The sequence below is a fragment of the Leishmania major genome, chromosome 16, assembly GCF_000002725.2.
Source record: "Leishmania major strain Friedlin complete genome, chromosome 16".
NCBI lineage: Eukaryota > Euglenozoa > Kinetoplastea > Trypanosomatida > Trypanosomatidae > Leishmania > Leishmania major.
The window spans coordinates 349,700-371,970 of NC_007257.2; the positions used below are offsets into that span (position 1 = coordinate 349,700).

General features: G+C 58.2%; 4 protein-coding genes across 4 annotated transcripts; all 4 read left to right on the top strand.

Moving 5' to 3' along the window:
- Nucleotides 1–535: 535 nt before the first annotated feature.
- Nucleotides 536–2,821, top strand: LMJF_16_0970 (conserved hypothetical protein; the record flags this gene model as incomplete). The annotated part of the gene is made up of 1 exon (XM_001682123.1): nucleotides 536–2,821. The coding sequence occupies one exon, from the start codon at nucleotides 536–538 to the stop codon at nucleotides 2,819–2,821; it is 2,286 nt and encodes a 761-aa protein (XP_001682175.1).
- A 5,494-nt stretch (nucleotides 2,822–8,315) lies between these two features.
- Nucleotides 8,316–10,511, top strand: LMJF_16_0980 (conserved hypothetical protein; the record flags this gene model as incomplete). Its single annotated transcript, XM_001682124.1, has 1 exon — nucleotides 8,316–10,511. The coding sequence occupies one exon, from the start codon at nucleotides 8,316–8,318 to the stop codon at nucleotides 10,509–10,511; it is 2,196 nt and encodes a 731-aa protein (XP_001682176.1).
- A 3,364-nt stretch (nucleotides 10,512–13,875) lies between these two features.
- Nucleotides 13,876–15,276, top strand: CRK (putative protein kinase; the record flags this gene model as incomplete). Its single annotated transcript, XM_001682125.1, has 1 exon — nucleotides 13,876–15,276. One exon carries the CDS (start codon nucleotides 13,876–13,878, stop codon nucleotides 15,274–15,276), a length of 1,401 nt encoding a protein of 466 aa, XP_001682177.1.
- Nucleotides 15,277–17,687: 2,411 nt separating this feature from the next.
- Nucleotides 17,688–20,126, top strand: LMJF_16_1000 (conserved hypothetical protein; the record flags this gene model as incomplete). Its single annotated transcript, XM_001682126.1, has 1 exon — nucleotides 17,688–20,126. The coding sequence occupies one exon, from the start codon at nucleotides 17,688–17,690 to the stop codon at nucleotides 20,124–20,126; it is 2,439 nt and encodes an 812-aa protein (XP_001682178.1).
- Between the last annotated feature and the right edge of the window lie 2,145 nt (nucleotides 20,127–22,271).

The following is a 22,271-nucleotide window of genomic DNA, read 5'->3' on the forward strand; positions in this document are numbered from 1 at the left end:
GTGTATCGCACAGCAGCGCCCGCACGAGTTTCAGTGTCTGAAGTGTGGCACATGGTGTGTTTGCTTTCGCTGCCTCGCTGTCGCGAGCTGCGCTCACATCTTCGTTTAAAGCAAGGGATCTTCTGAGCGGGGCATGCCGTGTAGCTCTCCAGCAGTGCTCTCCACGAACAGTCCAACTCTCTTTCCGTGTTTCTCTTGCTCGTGTGGTGACTACCTCTTTTACTGACGCAGGGAAGCACGGCGGCCTACTGGCAGTCGCAGCACCGCGGCAGCGGCGAGACCGCCCCTGGGCTTCGCATTCCCAAGCGACCCCCCTCCCTCCCCTCGCTGTTCTCTGTGCTTTCTCTTGGGCTGCTTCTTTGGCAGCGTTTCCTCTCATGCCCCTCTTTCCCGTCCTCCTCTTTGTTTTCTGTTCTGACCGGACGCTAGCGGCAACTGCTGTTGAGTACAGCTGGTGCCTTCATTCACGAATCGACATCCTCACTCTCGCAGTCTTGCTCTTTTCCTCGACACTCCCCTCTCCGACATCGAAGAAATGGCAGTGGCGTACCCGAGCGAGGAAGACGAGAGCGTGCTGGTTGGCTTCACAGAGTTTTTTACACAGCAGGAGGGCGTGCATGCGCTTCTTCGCATCACCGAGCAAGATGTGCAAACAGTGAGGAGCGCATGCAGTTCTGTGCTAGCGCATCTCAGCAGCACAAGTCGACTTATTCTTGCCTCCGTCCCTCTCAATCAGGCAGAGGCCGCTCAGCTTGTCATGGGAAACAATGGCAGAGACACAGCGTATCAGGTGGGCAGCGTCTATCCTCACGTGCTACAGCACAGCAGTCCTATGGGATACAACATCACCCTGTCCGAGTCTGCAGGGGCTGCACCACCGCTGCTTCACCACCCAAAGTCGTTTCTAGGGTCGCAGCTCGACGCAATCGACTTCATGGCGGCGGAGCTGGAAAGCGCCAAGGACACGCTGCTATCGTTGAACGCGAGGTACGCATACTTGTGGACCACGAATGTGGACGAGCTGCGCCGGTACATTGCACAAGACGACAGACGTCAGAAGATGCAGCAGCCGATGTGGAAGCATGCCCAGATGAGGGCCGCTCCGATTGAGGAGGAGACGCAGAAGAGGCCAGCACATAGCCCCACGGATGAAGTGGGACTGAGAGACGCAGCACCTCAGCAGGGTGACGCGCAGGGCATAACTGAGAGGGCACCGAAGAAGGACCCTCAAGCAGAGGCGCCCTCTGAGTCATCTGCGCAGGCGCCAACGTACCGCACGCTGCTGGCGCTGGACCCTTCGCAGCTGCCATCGAAGCAAGTCCAGCGAAGCTTCATGAAGTTCATTCAGGCGTGCTTGTCTCTGCTAGAGTGGACGGACAGCGTCTTAGGGCTGCTCTCTGGCAGAGACGATGTGCCAAAGGCTGGTACATTCGAGGTGTCGGGGCAGCGGGAGTCGTCGCAGCGCCGAGTCGACACGGCTCGCGAGGCAAGCGAGCAAAGACCGACAAACCAGGCAACCACATCAGCTGGTGGGCGCCCCGGCACCAAGACTGTGCGTGTTTTCCGCTACGAGATACGCGACGTGAGCCACATATACGACATGTTATATCAGCAGGCGGAGTGCTTCTATCTCCCAGAGTACGCCCTGTATGATGCACGCATAAAGCAACGACTCCTGCATCCGTCCTACTACTACTCCCTGCGCATTCTTATCGAGGACGCAACGACTGAGATGACTCGGCTGGAACACATCACTGCCTCGCGGGCGGATTTGGTGCGCGCCGACGCTGGGCAGTCGCCGTTTGAAGCGTATCGACGCGGCGCCTTTGTCCCCTACCCGGAGTTCTTAGGAATGCGCGTGAGCCCATCCTTGTCTGCTGTGCACGACAGGGTAGCCCTGGAAGGCGGTGAGCCAGCCAGGATTGTCTTCCGGCCTGCGCTGCCTCAGTTCGCGTTTCTTCGCAACACGCTGCGGGTGCTTCTTAGCGTCTGCATCAACGAGGACGACCGAACGAGTTTCAAGCGCTATGAGGAGCTGTACCAGACGTTTGTGGGAAGCGCCAGGGATGCAGTGGTGGAGCTGCAACATCTCCCAAAGCCTCCCCCTCCCCTTCTCGAGCCTGCTGCACAGAGCATGTTTGGCCATCGACTTGCCTGGACAGCTGGCCGCCCGCACTTCGAGCTAGTATTAGTTTCCGACGAGAGCAGCGCGCAGGAGGCGAGGTCGGGTGGCAAAGTGGCGTGGGTGATATCCGCTGAGGACCGCGGCCGATTGCACGCCGGATTTGAGGCGTACTGGGAGTTGCGGGACGGCGTGCACTCCCTAAAGCTGTCTCTCGACAAGGACATTCGCCGCAAAGATAAGACTCACCGCACTCGTGTGCTTGACGCCTGCGTCGCACGTGAGAAGGACCTGGTGGCGATCGCGGCCCTCGAGCGCGAGCGGGAGCTCCAAGAGGCGGAGCTCCGCTCCCGACGTGAGAGCGGTGGCTGGTTGGGGGCGGCACGAGCGTCACTGCGGTCACTGGCTGGGATCGCCACCTGCAAGGCCGAGGTTCAAATGGAGGATCTCGGCATTCCGACGGCCCCGGAGCGCGACGATGCTGGTGCCGACATGACGACCACCTCGCCCTACCACGCGGAGAAAACGTTGCTGCAGGAGAGCGTGAATCGACTCTGGAGCGCTGTGGAGGCGCACGGTGTGCACATGGAACGCGAGTACCCGGGCCTGTTCTACCGCAGCGAGAGGCAGCGTTGGGCGAGGCGTGTCAGCTCATTGATCGAGAAGGTTAACGCAGTCGGCGTGGTCTTCTCTCCTTGAGTGGCGTTCGCGTGCTGACGGAGAGAGCGTTTTGGCTGGCCATGGCGTCCTGAGGTATGCCCGCTTTGTATCTCTTCGTAGCTGCGCCTTTGTTTCCCCCCCCACTCTCCGGCGTAGTGGCCTCCACGCCAACCTCGTAGACGTCGCTTTTCACGCGCACTGGTTCTCTCGCTTACACTCACACCCGTTCTTGCTCATCGTCGTACGCACAGACGGAGATGTCAGCGACAGCCATGAATGACAGCAGCAACAAAGCAACAGCAACAGCACCAGCACCGCTCCCCGATAGCCTTAGCGGCTTGCTTTTTTTTTTTTTGCGACTTTCTCCCCCGCCTCTCGCACCGTTTTTTTTTTCGTTGAGTTTGTTCTTCTCTTCCATGCCAACGTTAGGCGCCGATGTCCCTGTTTCACATACGCGTACGCAACGCACATGCGGACGGGCGCGCACACAAGCGCAGAAAAACACACGCACGGCACCGGAGAAGCAGGGAGCGCATGACAACTACGCACACACGCCACACACATACACACACAGAGAGAGAAGCGCCTAGTCTGTCTTTTTGTTCGTTTTTTTCCCTCCCCCTTTTTCTCTCTTCTTGTGCGTGCCTTTCCACTTCCGCCGACATGATTTCGTCTGGGCCTCCCTCTGTCTACCTGGCGCGTGGATGCACACAGCTACAGACGCACGTCTTTGTGCACAAACGTACGCAGACACGCGTCTCACGTGCTCATGGTAAGTCCCCCCCCCCTCATATAACCTCTGTCGTGTGATACGTTGATCCTCTTTCGCTTCATCTCGCTTAGCTTCGACCTACGGTGTTTGACTGTTGTGTGCGACTGAGGCAATGCTTCTGCATAGTTGTGCATATCTGCGTACATATATGTCTCTATATGTGTAGAAACCAATGAAAAGTGAGACATAGGGAGGTAAATAACACCCAACAAGGCGGAAGTTTCGGTCAGAGGTGCGTGTGTTGTGTTCTCGGAGAGATGCGGCGTTGGCTGTTTACAAGATTCAGTAGGAGTAGGGTCAAGGGTGATGGTGGTAGTGGGCGGTACGTAAAGTGTCGACGGGTTGCAGTCGCTTCGCTGTCTTCATGTGGTACACACATAACACTTACTCGGTGTCCCTCCGCTTTTTCTTTGTTTTTTTTTTTTTTTGTGGCGGGTACGTGCTTTTGTCCTCACGTCTGTCTTGTCTCGCTTCGTGCCAAGTCTTTCGCGTTTGTTCGTGTTCATGTGTGCCTGGGAGGATGCGTGCTGCTTTCCCATGTCGCTCTGTGCCATGTTATTCCGGACGACAAACAAAAAAACAATCTCTCCCTTTTCGCTTTTTCGCTCTCCGTTGGCGGAGTACCTCTGTTCTACAACACACTTTTTTTACTTGTTGTTTTCTTGCCCGCAACCTCATTCCCTACAGTAAGATGGTGAGCGAGTGAGACCGTGTGTGCGTGTGTGTGTGTGTGGGTGGGTTCATCTACAACAACAATCAAAACTAGTGGGGGTGATGCAGCTACAAACGAAAAGGAAAAATCGATCTGACACGCACAGCGATTTCAAAACAGGAGAGAGAGCGAGGGATCGGAGGAGGAGGGGTGGGGGGAAGAAGTTGCAGTAAAGGGCACCAGGTCCACTAGAGCTGATCGTTGCACCTCTTTTTCCTGCTTTCTTTTCCACCACTTGATTAACGCCACGCTCAAAGCCTGCATTGCCTCCCGGGTGCCGGCGCGCATCTAAATCACTTTTCTGATCGCTCCTTGGGCATTTCGGCTAACGCAGCTAGCGCAGACGCACTCCGTGTGTGTGTGTGTGTTGGTGGGTGGAGGTGGCGGGCGAGGCATAGTTCTGTGAGGGGGGGGGAGTACCAGTGGCCGAGAGGGAGAGAAGGGTCCGTCGGGGGTGTCGCACCCCTTCCACCGTGCGTGGCATGAGCGCTTTCATAAGCCGCATCGCTTCTGCTTCTTTCGCTTGCTTGTTGGTCTCGCCACCGTTTCACACACACACAGACACACAGGCCCACAGACGCACGCGTTTGCACCGCCAAAGGGGGGCGGGGGGGGCACCGCTGAAACCCTCAGCAGCGCTAGACGGACTGCATAGTATCAGCGGTTGTCTCTCACTGAGACGACGGCCTCTCCCCCTCGCTTTGCTTCTTCTATCCCCCACAGTTGCGCCCTTTACTTCTCCACAGCACGCTTGCTATGTAATTTAGATAGGAAGAGCTCAAGGAGCTCTACGCGGATGGCAGGCCGAATCTGCGTATCACGAGCCTCGTCTATCAGGAGAGCTGCGCTACTTCCAAGAAGGTGGCAGACCGCTCCTATCGAATCTCTCTATGTTTTTTTCAACGCGACCCTTCTGCCATACGGCACGAGCTCAACTCTACCTCCCTCCGTCACAGGCCCCCATGGCATGGTGCGAAGAAGCCGTCGACACACACCGGGGCGGCAATGCACCGACTCAGCCATTTGAGCGCAGCCCCTTCCTCAAGCTTTCACCCCTCACGCACGCCTCAAAGCGCTTTTCGTTACCCCAACGCTGCTATGACGGCCACCACCACCACCACCACCACCACCACCATGTGTTGCGCGTCGGCGGTCCGATTTCGCCACTTTGTAGGGACTCGAGCCTGTCTACAAGTAGGTCCTTCTTTTCTGGCGGCGGGGCTGATACAGTGTCCATGGAGCAATGTGGATGGAGGATGCACCGCACACGGCTGCCTACACCCGCAAAACGCAGGAAGGCAGATTTTTGAAGGACCGTCACTCACACCGAAAAGGAAAAGACGCACATGTGCAGCAGTGTCCAACCCTGAGTCACCGCGGCGCGGAGGGGAGGACGCTCTTGTCCGACCTTTCTCTTCTTCACCATTCCCTCTCACCTCGCTATCATCTCTTCTTACCCTTCTTTCACGTTCTCTGCCGAATCACGGACAAACCTCGACTACGACGCGTCAACAACAACGAAAACTTGCACTACCGACGCCGGTGACACGATACCCCATCAACGGTATCACCACACACACAAACACACATGCGTCACACATACACGCGAAGAGCTCAAAGGAAGCGACACTGTGTCTTGTTTCCTGGCGAAATTATAGAGCTTCGTTGACGACTTCCTCCTCCTTCCTCCTGCCGTATCGCCCTGCTTCACATCTTTCTGTTCTCTCCCTTTTTTTTAACCCTCTCTCTTTTTTTACGTATTTATTTTCGTTCCATTTGGATAGACGGACGAAAGCCACTCTTGCCCCCCTTCCCTATCCCCTTCTCACCACCACCACCACCACCACTCCCGCCGCCCCTTTCCTGCCTTTCGCACCCCCTCCTTCACTGGAATCTCATCATTGTGCGTCGTGCGCTTATTTATGTTTATTTGTTCGTCTTGGTCCTACCCCCTTCTCTCTCTGTGTGTGTGTGTGTGTGTTTGTGTGTGCGGTAACGTACGCCGATGCTCGAGCGCAGGTGATTCAACGAAAAACAAACAGAAGCGAAGGAAAACACGACACGCGTCGCTCTCCCGCTGTGGAAACTTTCTCTATCCCTGAACGTGCTGTGTTGGTGTCGCGCGCACACATTCAAAGCAGCAGCGGCAGCGAAACACGGCGGTTGAACCCAGGGAAAAGAAAGCGGGTTTGTCATCGACGACCGCGTGCGCATAGTCATACGTATACGTTTACAGAAGAGAGAAAGACGGGCTCATCTTCTCATAGACACTTGAAAAAGAGCAAAGGGCCAAATCGGGAGCGTGCGTGGGGTATTGAAGAGAGCGCAAGCGGAGACAGACTCGAGAAGCTGCAGAGGAGTGAGCGACAGGAGCAGTAACGGCAGCGGCAGTGAGAGACTGTTTGTGTTTTGGTGTGTTTCGCATATCTTTCTACCCTTTTGTGTCTTCGCTGAGTGAGCGAGAATCAGGATTCAGCGATCGCAAGGAGGGAAAAAGGGTCCCACGCTTGCACGTGTCGGCGCCTTCGACAAGTATCGTCAGCGCGTGTTCGTTTTCCTTTACTTCTTCAGTCTTTTGTTTTTGTGTTGTTTTCTTTGCATCCGTTCGCTTCATTGGCTCACTGCCTTGTCTCTCTTCCTTGTGTAGGGGCTGTCTTTCACTCCTCAGATCTTCCACACCTCTGGCCGACACGAAGAAACATAGAAAGCGTTTTTCCCCCTCCTTACGGCCCCCCTTTGCTCCTCTGTGTGTGTGTGTGTGTGTGTCTGTGTCCGTGCTCGAGATGTCGGAGCGTCGTGGTACGTCCTCTGTGAAGCTGGTGCCGCCTGTGCCGTCGCCATCTCCATCGCGCGATGAAGCGAGCGTCCATGATGCACTGAAGGACGGAAAGTTTAGCGTAGAGGGGACCATCGCATCTGTGTCCACGACGGGGTCGTCGACACCGAACACAAATAACGTGGCCGCTGCGGCCCGCGACGACTCAGAGGGTGTTACGACTTCGTCGCCGAGCAACCGAGCCGGGTCTGCGGGTCTAGGGGCTAGCGTGAATTCGCAAAGCGAGGCTTGCCTCACTCCCTCAGCGCATGTGCAGCCAGTACAGTTCACCTCACCGGAGGGGCTCAGCGTTGCAGACAGTGCGGCGGCAGAGCTGGGGGGCCACGAGGTGCTACCGCCTCTCGCAAACAGCCCCGTGCAACACTCGCAGAAGACGACGGAGGCTTCTGGCGCCAAGAGAAACGCGCCTCTGGCCGACGAGGAGCTTGTGGATTCTGCTCCCCGATCGCCCTTCCGGCGCGGCGCCAGTCGTGCCAATGGAGCTGAAGATCTCATGCCGAGGGATCGCTTGGTTGCTTCAGCCGCCGCTACCGCTGATCGCGGTGCTGCGCAGGGTACCAACAGCTTTCACCATAGCGCAGGCAGTCCCCACAACTGCACAGTTGGCTTCAACGATTCGCCATTGAACGGGGCGCGACCGGCTGAGGGTCGTGCACGGGCTACTTGTGCTGCTGGGTCCCTGCCACGGTGCCAAATCAGTGGTGCCAGCCCTGTGCAGGACACTGCTTCCTCCGTGCCTCGCCCGCCGGGAGGCTACGCTTCAGGCAGTGCTGCACCGCGCACTTTTTCCTCTGAGTCCACCTTCTACGACCAGCGCCTCAGCGCTGCGGCGACAATGTCACCAGCCGGTATGAACAGCTCTGGCTACACGCCTTCTCAGCGTTCCTTGGTGCAGTACGTCGCGCCTCCTGGCGACACGGCGATTCCATCGTACGGTAGCCGCGATCCAGCAACCGGCAGTGATGCCGGCTACACTCCTAGCCGCCACGCGGAAATCCGCGCGATGCTCATCACGGCGGAGCGTGAGCTGGCCGATATGCGCGAGGAGTGTGCGAAGCGTGGAATGAAGGCTGATACACTCGAGGCTGCGCTGGATCGAGAACGTGCAAATCTGCGTGCGCTGCGTGACCGCTACGCCGACGAGGCCGCTGCCGCCCGCGAAGAACACGAGGCGCAAACCCGGCAGCTGCGCGATCAGCTGCACGTGCTCAAGATGGTCTCCGAGAACGCGATGGCTGAGAAGAGCAAGGCGGCCGAGGACGCAACGCGGCGCAAGAAGGAGCTGTTGGAGCTGCTGGATCGCGAGCGGGAGGAGAAGAGCTACATTATGGCAGACTACCGCGAACAAACGGAGTCGCTGATCGCGGAGCAAGGACGCGAGATTACGTATCTGCGCGGCGCTCTCGACAAGCTCAAGGGCGAGTACGACGACTTAGCGAAACAGCACCAGGTGGTGGAGGAGGAGCTGGAGGGGTTACAAGAGAAGGTGGAGAGCGTCACGGCGCAGCTCGACAAGGAGCGGTCAGACGCCGCCGGCAAGACGAAGGACCTGCAGGCCAACATGCAGCAGGAATGTCAAGCCCTCATCGAGCAGCTCGCCGCGATGCAGGAGCAGCTGCAGAGGGCTGCCACCCAGCACGCGGCCAAGCAGCAGGCTCTCACCGATCAGCTGCAGAAAGGCGAGGAGAAGCAGCGTCTCACCGAGGAGGAGTACCAGTGCACACTCGACACGCTCAAGCAGGCGTACCGCCGCGACACGGACAGTTTGCGAGAGGAGCTGAATCGCCTAAAGGAGACGCACAGCAAGCAAGAGGAGGAGTTGCGCCATGACCTGGAGAAGGCTGCGAGGAGGGAGAGCAGGTCAGTCGAGGCTCTGCGGCAGGCGCTGGAGCAGGCACGTCAGGAGAAAGAGCTGAGCGTGGAAGACGGCTTCAAGCAGCGTGAGGTGCTGCAACGCCAGCACCGTGACAAGGTGGTGGCTCTTCAGAAGGAGCTCGACGCAACGGTACAGCAGCTGACAGAGGAGCATGAGGCACGCAAGGACCGTGAGGCGGATGTGGAGGTGCTGCGGGTGCGCGCGGACAACCTGGAAAAGGCAAACCAGCGCCTCTCCAACGAGCTGGAGACGATCCAGGCAGACCAGCGCAGTCGGGAGCGGTCGACAGAGCAGGCGCACCAAGCTGCCGTAGAGGCAATGCGGACGAAGCTGCGCACGGCACTTACCGATCTGGGCTACGCGCAGGATCAGCTGACACAGCAGGCGGCTGATGCGCAGCAGCTGCGTGACGAACTGGCGAAGCGCACCAGCGCTCTCGAGGCGGCGAAGGAGAAGATAGTTATGCTGGAAAGAGCCTCTGCGGACGAGCTCGGTAAGGCGAAGGACACAGCAGCGCAGCGGGAGAAGGAGGCTGCTCAAGTGATTACACAGCTGCGCACCAGCAAGACGCAGCTGGAGGCGGCATGCGAGCAGCTGGAGCGGCAGCTGAGAGAGACGGAGGGCCGGGTGCAGGGCACAGCCAAGCAGGTCAGCGAAGAGCGCCGTTCACTGGAAGAAGCAAACCGCAGACTGCAGGATGCTCGTGTTGAGGTGGAGGACTTGCGCGCCGTCGTGAATCACGAACGGGAGCGTGGCACCTTTCTCCAGGAAGAAAAGCGACAGGTGGAGCGTCAGCTCGCCGAGGAGAAGCTCTATCGCGAGGAGCTCGAGAACCAATTACACATGGCAGAGCGGAGGCTGCAGGAGCAGCAGCAGGACCACGCTCGCCAGCTGCAGCAGATGGAGGAAAAGCTGGAGGAGCAGGTGCAGCGGCATCACGCGGAGCTGGCGGCTTCCCGCATTGCGGCCGAGCAGGTGCGCGGTGAGGTCGGTCGCGCGCGAGAGGCGATTGTGGAGAAGGAGACGGCGCTGCAGCAGATGCGGGAGGAGGTGGGGCGGCTGCATCGCGAGGCCGCTATGCGCGAAGGTGGGCTGAAAGAGGAAATGGAGGATCTTCGGGAGATGCACGAGGTGGAGATGCACCGTATGGATGAGCTTCTGAACGGGCTGCGCAGCGACTTGGCCAAGTCGCAGGCCACGTGCACCCAATATCAACGAGAGCTCTCACAGATGCACCAAAGCTCGGCCGGCGCGCGATCGGACTTGGAGATGGCACTGGAGCAGGCTGATGCGGTTCGGGCGAAGCTGCTGGAGGATGCCAAGTACAGGGAGCAGCTGAATCAGGAGTTGCAGGGGACAGTGCGTCTGCTCAGCTCCCGACTCACATCAAACGAAGAGGAGGTACGCCGGATGCAGGAGGAGCTGGCAGACACCAATAAGCGAATTCAAGATGCCCACACGCTGATTGGACGCAAGGACGCGGCGATCGGGCAGTTGAACGCAAAGCTGCGCGCGTACGAGTCGCGCCACTGAGGCCCCGTAGGTTTCATAGCGCGTATGTGTGTGTCGAAGTATTCACGCGCCGTGAAGGGATCAGCTGCTTTTTCTTTCGCGTCGTCTCCATTCGTGACGTGTAATAGACAAAAACAACGCAGCGAAGGCCCAAGGGAGGAAGGGGAGAGGGAGAGGCCAGGGGAAGGCAAGGCAGCGTGTGGATGCGCTTTACAGCGGACATGCGTGTGATGCGAGGCGCGGCCTCCTCCTTCCTGAACTCCTCGTCCTCGCGCAAATTGTGTTTTCCCTTTTTCTGTGTGTGCGCGCCGGTGGTCTTTTTTCTTTCGGTCCCTCTCCGCAGTTCGCTCTCACCGTTTTGTGGTGTTGTGGCTGCTGTAGCCATTCCGATGCGTGTGCGTGTGCTTGGGCACTCGATAGACCTATAGACGACAACGGAAAGTTGCGTATCAGCGCCCCTCCCCCCTCCCCCTCCCCCGACTCTCATTCACCTCACTGCAGGCATGAAGGTGCGTAGGAGATCCTTCCTTTGTGTGCGTGTGTGTGTGCACGCAGACCGACGTGTGCTCGAGGGACTCGGTTTCGCATGGCGCTGTTGTCGCGCATACACTAGACGTGTGAGAGCTTCCTCCCCTTCCCGCTTGCACTCCCTTCACGGTCGTCATCACCTTTGCTGATGGCCGTCGATGATTGGATGCGTAGAACTGCGCCAGGCAGAGGAGGGAGGGGGGAGGGGAAACGCGTGATCGATCGGATGTGGCCGCAGATCCATTTGCGTTGTCTTCCTACACCTCTACACGGAGGTCGGAACGCGGGTAACGCTCCAAACAGTTATGGACGAAGCATGGAAATGACCCGCGGGCAGATCGACCTCATCCTGCTCCTCTGAACCCTTCCCTGATCAACATGCCATGATATTGCTCCCCCTCGCTCTCTTTCTCCTTGGCCGCGCGCACGCCCACGTACATATTAGCACACGACTGCAGTTGCTTGCAACGCACCGTGCCCCGTACCAGCTTTCTCTTTCTCCCTCTCTGTCTCCATATAGTCTGTGTGTACTTCCGGGTGGCGTATCCGTCACCGTACGCCCAAATTCCTCTCCCCTTCTCTTCAAATACAGGTGCACGAGCGTACATGCAACATCTCGTACCCCCCTTTCCAATACAGCTCTACCACTCCTTTTTTTCTGAAGCGACAAGCAAAAAACAAGACAGACAGACACAGACACAGACACAGACACAGACACAGACACAGACACAGACACAGACACGGACACAGACACAGACACAGACACAGACACAGACACACACACACACACACACACACACACACACACATACATACCACTGAACTGGAACACTTGGTTTTAGGCTTTGGAAGGTGCTGCTCTCCCGCCTCGTTCAAGGTATCCTTTCTCGCCCTCCCCCTTCACACCGTCTCACCCCCCTTTTTTTCGCTGTCTCCCCTCTTCTCTTTCCGACGTTGGCCTTGTGAATCGCCGCTGCACTTCCCTTGGATGGTTTGCCCTTCTCACCCTCTGCCGTGGTGGTTGCCCTTGTGCTTGTCTTGTTGCCGCGTACACGTTGACCGTATTTTTTTTTTTGGATTTATCCTTTCCTTCCCATCTTCCCTCCCTTTTCTAGTTACTTATTTCGACACCAACGAGGGGGAGGGGGCGACACAAAACAGACCAAAGGCGAAGAGAAGCGGCACCCTTGATTCCACCTGTGGGCATTCTTATTTTTATTGGTATCATATATCTATCTACCATATATCTATAATATATCTACCTGTCTAGATATATCCCCCCTCCCTCTCTCTATATTTGTTTATATATATATATATATCTTCTCGGTGGTTCACATCGCCCTGTCTTTCGTTTTGTTTGGCTTTCACATTCTTCTTTTAGCCACCTCCACCTTGCGTGTGTATATATATATATATATATCTGTCAAACTTGTTTCTTCCTCTGTTCTTCTCTCTTTTTCTGCGTTGCCCGATCTGGCTTTCGCTTTCTCGCTTACTCGACCCATCCCGCTGGAGGAGTGGACTGCGTTCCGACTGCAGCTCTGGCGCCCGCTTGCGTGTTGTAGAGTGCAAGCGAGCGGTTCTGCTGAATCTGCGTCCTGTGAGTACCCCCCCCCCCCCTAATCGCTCCTTCTGCTCTCTCACTCTCTACGGAGCGTCCCCGAAGTCATCCCCTTCCCCCTAACTGATAAACGCAAAGAAGGTGCCTCAGCCGCAGAAAGTTATACACACACACACTCACGCACAAATACGCGCACACACACGCAGTTGCGCCCACGGAAAGTGTAAGCGCCGGTGTTGGGCACTCGATCAATCAAATACCTTTCCGTCTTCCCTTTCACTGGATAATACCATTCGTGTGCTTTATTAATATATATATATATATACATATATATATATATATATTCTTTGCGTGCGCCTGCATTCGCGCTTGTATATGTGTATACGTGTGTGTACGTCAGCTCCCCCTCCCCCCCCCACCTCCCACTTTCTCCTTCTTTGTACGCTCATGAAAATAATCCTGGCCGCCGCCACCTGTCCCGTTTTTTGTTTTGTTCTGCCTCCCCCTCCCCCTCCCCTCCGATCTCCGTAGGTCGGCTTCTGTTTGATGTGACATGCTGTGTTGCCGCGGCCTTTTTTTTGCCGGTTTTCGGTGTTCGTCTTTCGCTGCTGCTCTTTTTGTTTGTCTGCAAGATTAGTTACCATCTGCTCCCCCCTCCCCCCCACACACACACCTTGCCCCTCGCCTTCCTTGGCCTCCTTCCTTCTATCTTGAACTGTTTTTCTGCGTTGTGTTATCATCTTCGCCTCTCACGCACGTTGATCTTGTTGCTTCCTGTACCGTCCCCCTCTGCTCCGTGAACGGAACACGCAGGAAAGTTACTGGTCTGCTTTCGAGGGCGTACGCGTTCTCCTTATTTGTTGTTATTATCATTATTTTTTGTTCCTTGGTAGCTGTTCAGCGTTTTCGCTGGGAGCAGCACATCTTAATCGACTTGGCGACTCCCTAAGAGTGCCCCGACGGTAGCGAGCAGCAGCGAAGCCAACGCACACGCACGTTTCTCTTCACACCCGAGTGCCACACACACGCAACCCATTGAGGACAGGCAGGTCGAAGGTCTTAGACGACGAATTTTGCCCGACTTTCATAGACGCCACACTTTGTCGGCGGAAGGTGAGGTGCTTTCTCGAGTAGGGAGCGGGGCCTCCTCACCATCGCGGCATTCCTCACTCCCTGCAGTCCTCTCGCACCACCTCTGTGCTTTGGTCTCGGGTGTAAAGTGTGGGCGCGCGCGTTGCGTTTCTATCAACCATTTAGTAACACGAAAGCCCGTCAAAGCCTGGTCGGTGCCGAAAAATGTCGACGGCGGGTCGGTACAAGCACGTGGTGAAGCTCGGTGAGGGCACGTACGGCAGCGTCTACAAGGGCACGGAGATTCAAACGGGCAAGGTGGTCGCGTTCAAGCGCATGGTGGTCACTAGCGATGACGAGGGTGTTCCCGGTGCCGCCATCCGCGAGATCTGCCTGCTGAAGGAGCTTCGGCACGACAATGTAGTCGACCTCTTCGAGGTCCTCTTCGACCCCCCCAAGATCACAATGATCTTTGAGCTGTGCGACTGCGACCTGAAGCGCTTCATGGAGTCGCGCCCGAAGCGCTTGCTGGATGCCGAGGCGGAGATGCGGCCCATTCTGAAGCAGATCTTCATCGGGCTCGAGTATCTGCACAGTCGTAGCGTTGTGCATCGCGACATGAAGCCGCAGAACATTTTCGTAAACGTGCGCGCGCCAGACTTTGCGGCGTTGACGGCCTCTCCATCCTCTCGCCAAGATCACCTGCAGCCACCACCGTTTAGCGGCGTCCCGACTGCTGTTGGCGGAGACGCGCAGTCGGCCGCAGGGAGCGGTGGACGTCCAAACCCGTTTGCAGGAGTGGACAGCGTACCGCCACGGGAGGCGGCGACGGCACCGAGTAACACACCAAACCAGCTCATTGTGAAGATTGGCGACTTTGGTCTGGCGCGTGTGGAGGAGATCCCGGTGAAGAAGTATTCGCACGAGGTGGTGACGCTGTGGTACCGCAGCCCTGATGTACTGATGGGATCGGCGCTGTATTCTTATCCAGTTGACATCTGGTCCATGGGAGCCATCTTTTTCGAAATGGCAACAAGCAAGGTGCTTTTTAGCGGCCTCCACGAGGACGAGCAGGTACTGCGCATGTTCTGGCTGTTAGGCTCACCGACGCGAGAGACCTGGCCGTCCATGCTCTCCTACCCCGGCACGATGGAGCGGCTCGAGCGTGCATCGCGCGCTGCAGCGGAGCGGCCCGACTTGCGTTTCGGCAGCGACGTGTGCGTGCAGCAGCAGCCACCCTCCTCGCAGTCCCACAGCGGAAGCCGTGCTCCAGACCTTCTCACACAGATTGCGCACAAGCGCTTCTACCACAGCTTGAAGACCATTCAGCAGCGAGAGGAGAGTGCTCGCAGCTCAGCCAACACGTACCAACTTCCCGTCGAGCTGTGGTTTGACCGCCCGCTGTTCGGTGAGTACATGTCCGCCACTGGCTTTGATAGTTGCGTGACGGCAGAGGGAGTGGACCTTCTTCGCCAGTGCCTCCTGTATGAGCCGAATCATCGCATTACGGCGGCTGCGGCGGTCCGCCACGCGTACCTGCACGCCGTGCCCGTCCCCACAGCCGGCGCGTTGGACGTCCTCATGACTTCTTTGCTGCAGACGATGGAGGCCTGCCACTTGCTATGATGACGGCGGAGTAGTTGGAGAGGGAAGGGGGAGGGGCTGGCGATGACCGGCGCCCGAGAGGGAATCGACCGCCATCTTTGTGTTGTGGGTGATGTATGAGCACTCGCGTTTACGTCCTCGTTTCACGTCCGCGCGTTGTATGTATTCGTTTTTGTTTCGTTGTGGTTCTGTAGCAGCTGCTCTTCTTTTCAGCGTGCCCCTTCGACACACCATCCGTCTCTCTCTATGTAGCTCTCCTGCACTGCGCCGCCCTCATGCGCTTGCACACACTCACGAGCATACAGAAGGCAGACATGGAGTCGACCGGTGGAGCCTACATGCACTCCTCGTCCTCTCGTGGTGGCATCCGGCGCACAGTGCGGCGTCGACGAAGACAGAGTCAGCTCCCTTTTTTCCATAGCGAGAACGAGTGGATACTCTCCCCCTCCATCTCTTCAAGAGAAGGAAAGGGTCGACAATGGAGGACCACGAGTGACATGCAGGAGCCGGGAATGAGGGCAGAGCGAAATGGCGAGGAGGTGCACGCTGGTGGAGAGAGGGGGGTATCGTAATCTGCGTCATGCGGCGCGAAAATCGGACAGGGACAATCGGGAGAGAGAGAGAGAGAGTAAAGAGCGGCTCTGCTTTTCCTTCGCGTTTGAGGGGATGCTCAAAGGATGCTGTAAGGTGACATCGCTGTTGTGCGCGGAGGAGCACCACACCTGTTTTGTGTGGCATTCTCTCTCTGTCTCCCCCCTCCTACGTCGCTTCTTGTGCGGCTGCGGCGTCAGAGGAGGGAGGTGTAAACGCCAGCGCACGCAAGGGGCACTTTGTAGAGAGAGAGGAGCAGAAACGAAAGAAGTGAGCAGCGGATGAACTGAGAGCACTCCAGCAAAGAGGCGCAACAAAAGAAACGCTTCAGGGAGAGAGGGCGCGAGCATCTTCGCACACTTGCATCGCCGCCCCTCTTCCCCTTTCCCTACCTCCTCCATTTCGCTTCTCATTCTTGTGTTCGACCGTGTCGCCGTCCTTCTGTTATTACCATCACTCGTGTTTCCGCCTCTTTCGCATGTTTTTATTGGCTTCGGATTCGTCATTTTAGTTTTGCTTCCCCGTTTTCGTCAGTTTTCAATGCTGCTTCTGTGGCTTTAGACATCTCTCTTGCCGTTCTCCTTCTCTCTCTGTGCGTGTGCGTGCTTGCTTCGCTGTGCGGTTTCCCTCTATCCGTGCTCTCTTCTCGCCTCCTCCTCTTTCTGTATACGTCTTGGGTTTGCTGTCTAGTGTTCTCAATCTGTAATGTCTGTTGTCTGCGCTCGAGTGTGCTGTGTTGTGGTTGTTCTCTCTCGGCTCTCTCTCTCTCTCCCCTTACGCTTGTGGTGGCGCACGTTCGCTGCTGACGCCGCCGTGGCCTCCTCCCCCCTCCTCCTCTCTTCCCCTCCTCTCCCTTTCCCACCGGCGCCCATTGCCCGCATACTCCGTAGCTTCCTCGTGCCTTTGATGTTTCTTTTTGTTTTGTGCTCCACCGTTCTCTCTCTCTCTCCTGTCTCTCGGCTCCCTGTCGACGTGCCATCCACGGGGTAATGTAAACGGGGCACGAACACACACACACAGGCAAGCAGGCGGCGGAAACGCTGCTAAGGAGTGCACCGGTGCTCTTAAACGTGAGCCTTTCTTCAGCGAAAGGGCTGCGGTAGACTGTCGATCGACAGGCGGAGGAGGCAGCGCCATATACCGTGAAGTGGACTGTGTGTGTGTGTGTATGTGTATGTGTGTTTGCATTTCCATGTGTCGGGGGTTGTGCGCGCTGCCACCTTTGGTTTGCTTGCCGTTGCCCGAGCGCGCTGGTGACAGTGACCGATTTCCGTTGTGCATACATGTCGCCCGCCCCCCCAAAAGGGTGGGGCACCTTCTTCTCCTGCGCATGCTTGTGTGCGTGTGTGCGTCCTCAGATGTCCAAGGTCGGAGTAACGAGGGGAAAGAGGGACGGGGGACCCTGTCCGTTGACGAACTGCAACGCGTCTGCTCCGCTTCTAGAAGCAGCTGGGCGCCCCCCTACTTTCACGTAACCTAGCATGCCGGACGGCTCACTCTACCATCTTCTTCCGTACACTTTCCTGCCTTTCGGGGCTGCCCAGTGGCACTCGAGGCGCAGAACCGCTTCTGGGCACTATCTTTCACGTGCCCAGCCTTCATCACCTACTCACCCCTCTCCATCCAAAACCAGTGCGATGACCTGCAGAGGATCCCCTGCACACTGATTTAGCCACATAGCCCCCCGCGAGCCCTTACCAATGTGGCGGAAGTGGCCTACATGGGTTCGCGGGTCCTGAATCCCCACACGGCAAGCGCTGCCCCCGTCGAGCTGGCGCGCTAAGCGATGCTTCTGAAGCGCCGTTCTTGCCGTCTCTGTCGCTACAATCCATTTGCGCCTCATGGAGCACCGCACTCTCACCTGTGCCAGTGTTCCTGGGATTTGCAGCTCCCCTACGGACTTAGCGACGGGTGCAGAGGCCGTGAGCAACATTGCGAAAGCTTTACACCCATCCTGCATCAGCGTCCTGGACTCACAGGATCGGCGAACGGCGCGGCCAGCGCCCGTTTTCGAAGACGCCGCGAGGCAGTACGAGGAGGGCGAGCACGTCCCAGAGGAGCCGCACCTCCTGCCTGGGCTGCAGATCCGGCGGCGCACCTTCACCCCGGCGGAGCTGCTGGAGCGCTTCGGCGACACGGACATCATCTACAGCTTCGTGAACGGCAGCGAGGCGAACCACTACTACCGCAAAGCCATGTCGATGTGGTGCTTGCCACAACTACGGGACCTGGAGAACGCGACGTACTCGGAGGGCGGTCGCCTCCCTCCTGCGTTGCAGAGCATAGTGGCGAGCAACACGCCGGCGTGTCTGCCTCCCTACCTGCAAAATGCGTACGACAACCTTCACTCGACGCGCGACTTCGTCGCCACGGTGGCGAGTAACGCACGGCCTGGGACTGACGATCGCGAGACGGACGAGCTGCGGCACAGCCTGCGGAGCGTGGAGCAGCACGTGCGGTGGCACCGCGGCCGCGTGGTGATGGTGTCGCCCGGGCACCACCCGACGTGGGTGGACGGCGCGAAGAACTTCCTTGCTGGGGTGTGCGGCGGTGCGCGCGTGCAGGCGCTGCGGTCGAGCGGGACGCACCTGCGCGTGACGACTGTGCACCAGGACGCCGTGATGCCGTACGGGATGCGACTGACGGTGGACTCGCACGTGATCGAGCAGCACCTGTGGCGCGTGCGCAACGTGACATCCGTGCACGTGTACATGAACGACGACTACTTTGTGAACCGCGACGTCGCGATCACGGACCTGCTCAACGAGTACGGCGGCACGATTGTGCGGACGGAGAGGGGCATCCTGCAGAAGGGTGTTCTGGGGTCACCTTCCGGCGGCACCTGGTCAGAAGGTGTGCGCAACACACACTTGTTCAACATCATGGAGCTGGATCTGCAGCACGAGGACTACCTGCTGGAGACCCTCGAGCGGCAGTGGTCTGCTGAGCGGGTGCAGCGCGGGGCCTCTGGCGTGGGCGACCCGGTGCCGCCGATAGCGCTGAATGACATGGTGGATGCTGCGTACGCGCACGTTCCTGCGTCCCGGCCACCGACTGCGCTACCGCGTCGCCATCGCCGATACGCCACCCACGCGCCGTTCGTGTGCTGCACGAACATGCACCGGTTCCTGCAGACGCGGTACGCGGCAGAGCTTGCCTACAACTCTCTGCATCACCGAAGGCGAAGTGTTCGGGACCTCTACGTCCCGTTCGTGTACAACGCCTTCATCATGGCGCGGCCGTGGCAGGCGTCGCCGAAGTTCCTGCCGTACCTGCTGGAGCTGCACCGGAGCCGACGACTGGGGCGGACGGACGCGATGTCGCCGACGCAGATCGTGCTGGACAACGAGGACGGCTGCGGCCCCGCATCGCTTCGCGGCGGCTTTATCGCTTCGGAGTGCGTGTTTGCCAAGTTCCTGAACAACTTGACGCTGAACGAGGCGGTGGTGGAGCGCGTGCGGCAGGTGAACCCGCTGTACTTCAACATCAACGCCGGGTTCAGCAGCGCGGAGGCTGCGGACCAGCTGCGCCGCTTCCTGCACGGCAAGTTTCCGACACCGGTGTACCTGGAGGTGGGCGGCAGGACGAGTTCTGCCGGGGCCGCCGCAGCTGCTGAGGAGGGAGCGCTGTCGAGGCTGTTTGGCGACCTGATGGCGCTGCCGGTGGTGGGCGTTGTGTCGTACGAGGAGGGCGTGTGCCCGCTTGTGCGGAGCCTTGCGCTTGCGTTCGCGGGGCACCACCGTGGCGGCGTGCGTGTGAGCGTGGAGCAGCACGGCGGCGCGACGCTGCGTGAGGCGCGCGCTGCGCTTGGGCACCGCGTTGTGAGCGCGATGCCTGCGCCTGCGTGCACGTACAAGGAGCAGGTGAGCGTGGACCCCGCGGCACGGGGTGAGAGCGTTGCCGAGATTGCCCGCCGCGCCATGGGCGAAATGCGGGGCGGCGTGGAGCTGCCGTGGACGTGCGGCGGGGGCGGCGCTGGGCTGCGCGTGCGCGGGTTCGTGGTGGACGCGCGGACGCGTGGGGCGCCTGTGCGGAGCGCTGCTGCGCTGCGGGACGCGCTTGCGGTGCCTGCGCAGACGCTGTCGCTGGAGGACTTCCGCGCCGTTGCTGTTGGGCCGTCGGAGGGCGACGTGGTGCTGGTTGTGTCGCGCGAGGACGCGGAGGCGCAGGCGGTGCACTGGGTGAATGGGGCGTCGGAGAGTGACCTGCTCCTGACGTACCCGCTGCCGGTGGAGGCGTACGAGGACATGGACGCGGAGGTGCGGTGGTCGGTGCCGTAGTGGTCTCTGTCCTATGTGTAGCGGCCAAGCACAGAGAAGCGGGACGAAGGATGCGCCGGGAGGGAGGGAGGTGAGGGATAATGAATGGGAGGGGCCGCAGTATTCCAGCTCGGAGAGATCCCGGCCGTCTCCGGCGGCGGGCCACTTGCACCCCGGTCCCCACCTTTGGGGCACTGCCCCTGTGTGAACTCACCGAGGTAATGGCGTGTAGGGGGGCTAATTGTGTGGGGTGCTTCGTGCGCATGTGTGTGTGTGTTTAGATGATGGTTGTGTTAAGGCGGCTGCGCAGTCTGTGCGCCACCGTGTCCTCCCGCTTGGTGTTGCGCTCCCTGTATTGCCGGGCTTAGTGATGCGATGTGGTACTGTAGTGAGTATGCATAGAAGGAATGAATGTGTACGTGGGTGTGGCATGGCACAGCCGCGTCAGTTTCGAGCGCTCTACTTGACGGGCGAATGTAATTGGAGGGTGGGCGGGCGAAAGCGGAACACAGGGCGATTGCGTTCGCATGAAGGAGGAGGGCGATGCCGGACGAAGGCAAGCTGGGAGTGTGTGCACGGAGCCGCATGGGTGCAGGGGAAGGGGACTGGCACGTTCTCCTCCCTTTATATATATATATGTATGTATCTATGTGTGCAATGCTGTTTGGCCCTTTTTGTCAGATTTACCTGTGTTTAGGATGATTTCATATCGAGTGCGTCAATGCATGATGCAGCCCCGCCGCACCATGCATCTTGCCTTGCTGCTGTTGTTCTTGCAGGTGCGTGGGGTTCCTGAGGAAAAAGGAGGGAGGCGAGGCGGAAAAGAGAGAGAAGAACACAGACACACACACACACACACACACAAGACGCATGTGTGTGTTTTGTTGTCGGTTCTCTTGTGTGCTCCTCGCTGAGAAGGCACACCATTTATACGTCGATGCTCTCCATGATGCTCGTGGCCGCACGTATGGAGTGCGGCCACGATCTCTTCGTCCCTTCGGTGCTCGACCCTGTACGGTACGTTATCACTCTGCTTCATAACCGCTTCAGTGCATTTCTCACATTGTTGTTTGCAGTGCCATCTTGCATCTCCTTCTGTATTGCGTTGCCATCCGTGTGCCACCAAGCAGGTTTCCAGTTCCCAGTTTTTCGAAGCAGACACCACCGACAACTTACTCTCCCCGGTCGTTTTGAGCGTGTGGCACTGTCTGCACGGACTGCGCAACCAGAAAGGGACCCACACGAATATGTGTAAGTGCACACGCGATGGCGCAAGAATCTGTCATGGCCCGTTTCGCGAGTAGCGTGATGTCTGCGTGTGCTCTCTCCCACATGGAGAGATATTGGAGTTCTGCTCGACCAGTGTGCCACTGGTGCTACTCCCGTTGCTGTTAGTGGGATGTTGTGTGCTCCTGGCCACAGGTCTGCCTAAAAGGACCAATGCGACCCGCAGGTGTAGCAAAGACGTAGGCCAACTTGTTCGCTTAAAACGTGAAGGAATGCTGCAACGCGCTTGCGACTATCATGGAGCGCCAGTGATTACACATCATGACCTTCTTTTACTGAGCATCCCAGTCACCTTTCTCTAACTCCTCGCGCGACAATAAGTGCTTTCCATTACGTGGATCAGAGTGTGTGGTGGCCGTGTCGTGAAGGGCCGTGAGGCGCCAGTTTCCGTAGGCCCAAGAGGGACCGGAGGAAACGGTGAACCGCTGATGTTGATGACTGGCATTGAACCGGGACGCATCGCCGCAAGGTGTGCCAGCTGGCTGGGTGGCTTCAAGTACACTATTTGTAAGGCTTTATGTGCTGGCATCTGATGTGGCATTGCTTGATATGCCGTGGTGTGGCCGCTTGCCGCCGTGTCGCTGCGGTTTTTCTGTGCGGTATATAGTGGCTTCGCGTCTTGCTTCTCTTTCCTGCGTGTGAAGACGGCACCTCCCACTGAAGGGTATGCGAAGGCGCCGAGTGCGTCTCGGCACCCCTTCCCCTACTGTTCTACTGCACAGGTCTTTCATCTCTCCTCCTTTTTTTCTCTCTCCGCCGGTGCGACGATATGGGCCTGCTCTCCTCTTTCCCCCCTCCCTCCCTCCACGGCTCCACAAGTCAGCGTGAAATGATCAGCTGCTTTATCGATTCCGTCATCAGCTTCGTAGGGATGCAGTG